The sequence below is a fragment of the Melanerpes formicivorus genome, unplaced genomic scaffold (genome assembly GCF_026170545.1).
Source record: "Melanerpes formicivorus ecotype bairdi unplaced genomic scaffold, bMelFor1.0.p_v2 SCAF_27, whole genome shotgun sequence".
Taxonomy (NCBI): Eukaryota; Metazoa; Chordata; class Aves; order Piciformes; family Picidae; genus Melanerpes; species Melanerpes formicivorus.
Window position 1 is genome coordinate 10,548,359 of NW_027142379.1, and position 2,819 is coordinate 10,551,177.

Genomic DNA, 2,819 nt, shown 5'->3' on the forward strand with positions numbered 1-2,819 from the left:
GGGATCACGCGTGGGCGTGGGCGCGGGGGCGGCGGGGGGCGGGCAGGGAGACGGCAGCGGCGGCGGAGGAGGAGAAGGAGGAGGAGGAGGGGGCCGGGGCCGAGGAGGCAGGCGCGGAGGGCCCTTCCCGAGGAGTTGGGCTGTAGTGACAGGCGAGAGGGGAGGGGAGAGAGGGGAGAGAGTAAAACCCACCGGCGCGGCGGCGGGGAGGGCACTTCGCGAGAGGCGAGGGCTCGGCGCCGGAGCGGAGGCGGCGGTGGACGGGCAGGAGGCAGCCCGCGCATCCCCCGCGTATCCCCGGCTCGCCGGAGCCGCCTTTCCCGGCCGCGTCCTCCCCAGCGGGGCTCGGGCAGCCGGCTGGGGGGCGAGTGGGATTTTTAATTTTTTTAAATTTATTTTCTTTTTTTAAAAAATTATTTTCTTCATTTTTCGAGGGGTGGGGGGCGCGCGGGGGAAGCCGGGGCTCCTGTGGATTTTCCGGGGGGGCGGGGGGGTCCGGGCCCCCGGCCCCGCATCCCTGCCCTCCTCCTGCGGACACCTGCCACTGTGCCGGGCCGCGGCGGCGGCGAACACCATGATGATGTCCCTGAGCAGCAAGCAGCCCTTCGGCCTCCCCCACGGCGGCAGCGGCGGCGGCGGCGGCGGCAGCCTCCACGAAACCAAGTACTCGGCCCTGCACACCGCCTCGCCCTGCCCCTCCGCCGCCGCCCCCGCCGCCAGCTCCCCCAGCAGCACCGGCACCGGCGGCTCCGCCGGACGCGGCTCCGGCTCCGGCCCCGGCTCCAGCTCCGGCAGCGGCGGCTCCGGCTCGGGCTCGGGCTCCGGCCCCGGCGGCAGCGGCAGCGGCGCGGAGGCGATGCGGAGGGCCTGCCTGCCCGCCCCTCCGGTAGGTGCCCGCCGCCCCGCCGCCCCGCTTTAAGGGGAGCCCCTCGGAGACCCCCCCGGATCTGCCTGATGATTTTTTCATGGCCGCGCAGCAAATCACCCAGCGCTGCCGGGCGCTCGCCCAACTTATGCATGCGGCGGCTCTTGCCGCCCCTATTAATTTTTATGACCTGGGATGCTGCGTGCGGCTGGTGCGTGTGTCCGTCTGTCCGCTCGTCCGTCTGTCCGTCCGTCCGCCCGCCGTCGCTGTGCGAGCGGCTGCGCGCCGCGCCCGCTCCCTCGCCCCGCTGGCTCCCTCTGCTCCTCTTCTCCCACCCCCCCCACCCCCATCACCACTATATCCCCCCCACCTCCTCCTCCTTCTCCAGGATTTCTCTTTTAACATGCTGGGAAGGTTTTAGTGGCACGGCGGAGTGCGCGGGGAGGCGAATTCCCTGCTGAGCGTTATGTGTGCCTTCTATTTGCAATTGCAGAGCAATATATTCGGCGGTCTGGACGAGAGCCTGCTGGCCCGCGCCGAAGCCCTGGCAGCGGTGGACATCGTCTCCCCGAGCAAGAGCCACCACCACCACCCGCCGCACCACAGCCCCTTCAAGCCGGACGCCACCTACCACACCATGAACACCATCCCCTGCACCTCGGCCGCCTCCTCCTCCTCGGTGCCCATCTCCCACCCGTCTGCCCTATCGGGTACCCACCACCACCACCACCATCACCACCACCACCACCATCAGCCCCACCAGGCGCTGGAGGGGGAACTCTTGGAGCACCTGACGCCGGGGCTGGCGCTGGGGGCTATGGCGGCACCCGACGGCGCCGTGGTCTCCACGCCGGGCCACGCTCCGCACATGGCCGGCATGAACCCCATGCACCCGGCGGCGCTGGGCATGGCCCACGCCCACGGGCTGCCGGCCCACATGGGCTGCATGAGCGATGTGGACGCCGATCCCCGCGACTTGGAGGCCTTCGCCGAGCGCTTCAAGCAGCGTCGCATCAAGCTGGGGGTGACCCAGGCAGACGTGGGCTCGGCGCTGGCCAACCTGAAAATCCCGGGGGTGGGGTCCCTCAGCCAGAGCACCATCTGCCGCTTCGAGTCCCTCACCCTTTCCCACAACAACATGATCGCCCTCAAGCCCATCTTGCAGGCCTGGCTAGAGGAGGCCGAGAAGTCCCATCGCGAAAAGCTGGCCAAACCCGAGCTCTTCAGCGGCGCGGAGAAGAAGCGCAAGAGGACCTCCATCGCCGCTCCCGAGAAGCGCTCGCTGGAGGCCTACTTCGCCCTCCAGCCCCGGCCCTCCTCCGAGAAGATCGCGGCCATCGCCGAGAAGCTGGACCTCAAGAAGAACGTGGTCCGAGTCTGGTTCTGCAACCAGCGCCAGAAGCAGAAGCGCATGAAGTACTCGGCTGGCATCTGAGGACACCCAACAGCACCGACATCGTTAACAAACAAACAAACAAACAACAACAACCGCCACAAAAGAGAAAACAACCAACCAACCAACCACCCCCACCACCGCCCCCCATCCACCCCAACCGCTCAACTTTCGGGGGGAGCTTCCCCGCGGAGCCACCGCCCAGACCCGCCCCGGCAAGTACTGCTGGTTTTTATTCTTAACAGATCTGGCCTGGGTGCAAAAGGGCCAAAAATGTCCCCGGCACAGTGGTCGTGGTGTTCTCGGGACCCAAACTTGAATCTAGAGTTGAGGCTTTGCGCCGCGAGAGACGTCTCAAAAAGTATTTTGATTTAAATAATAATAATAATAATAATAATAATAATAATAATGATAATGATTAAGAAAAAAAAGACACAGAGGGCAGGTTTTTCTGCATTTACACTGCGTATTATAAATATATAAATATATATATATTTTTACTGTGGTTATTATCCTTTTTCTGTCTCTGAAGTTCTAACGCTTAGGGAAAGAGCTGATCCC

The 2,819-nt window shown here is 64.6% G+C and overlaps 1 protein-coding gene across 1 annotated transcript; it reads left to right on the top strand.

Moving 5' to 3' along the window:
• The first annotated feature begins 385 nt into the window (after positions 1 to 385).
• Positions 386 to 2,397, top strand: POU4F2 (POU class 4 homeobox 2). Its single transcript, XM_068154100.1, has 2 exons — positions 386 to 886; positions 1,359 to 2,397. The coding sequence occupies exons 1-2, from the start codon at positions 575 to 577 to the stop codon at positions 2,298 to 2,300; spliced, it is 1,254 nt and encodes a 417-aa protein (XP_068010201.1). The 5' UTR covers positions 386 to 574; the 3' UTR covers positions 2,301 to 2,397.
• Positions 2,398 to 2,819: the final 422 nt, after the last annotated feature.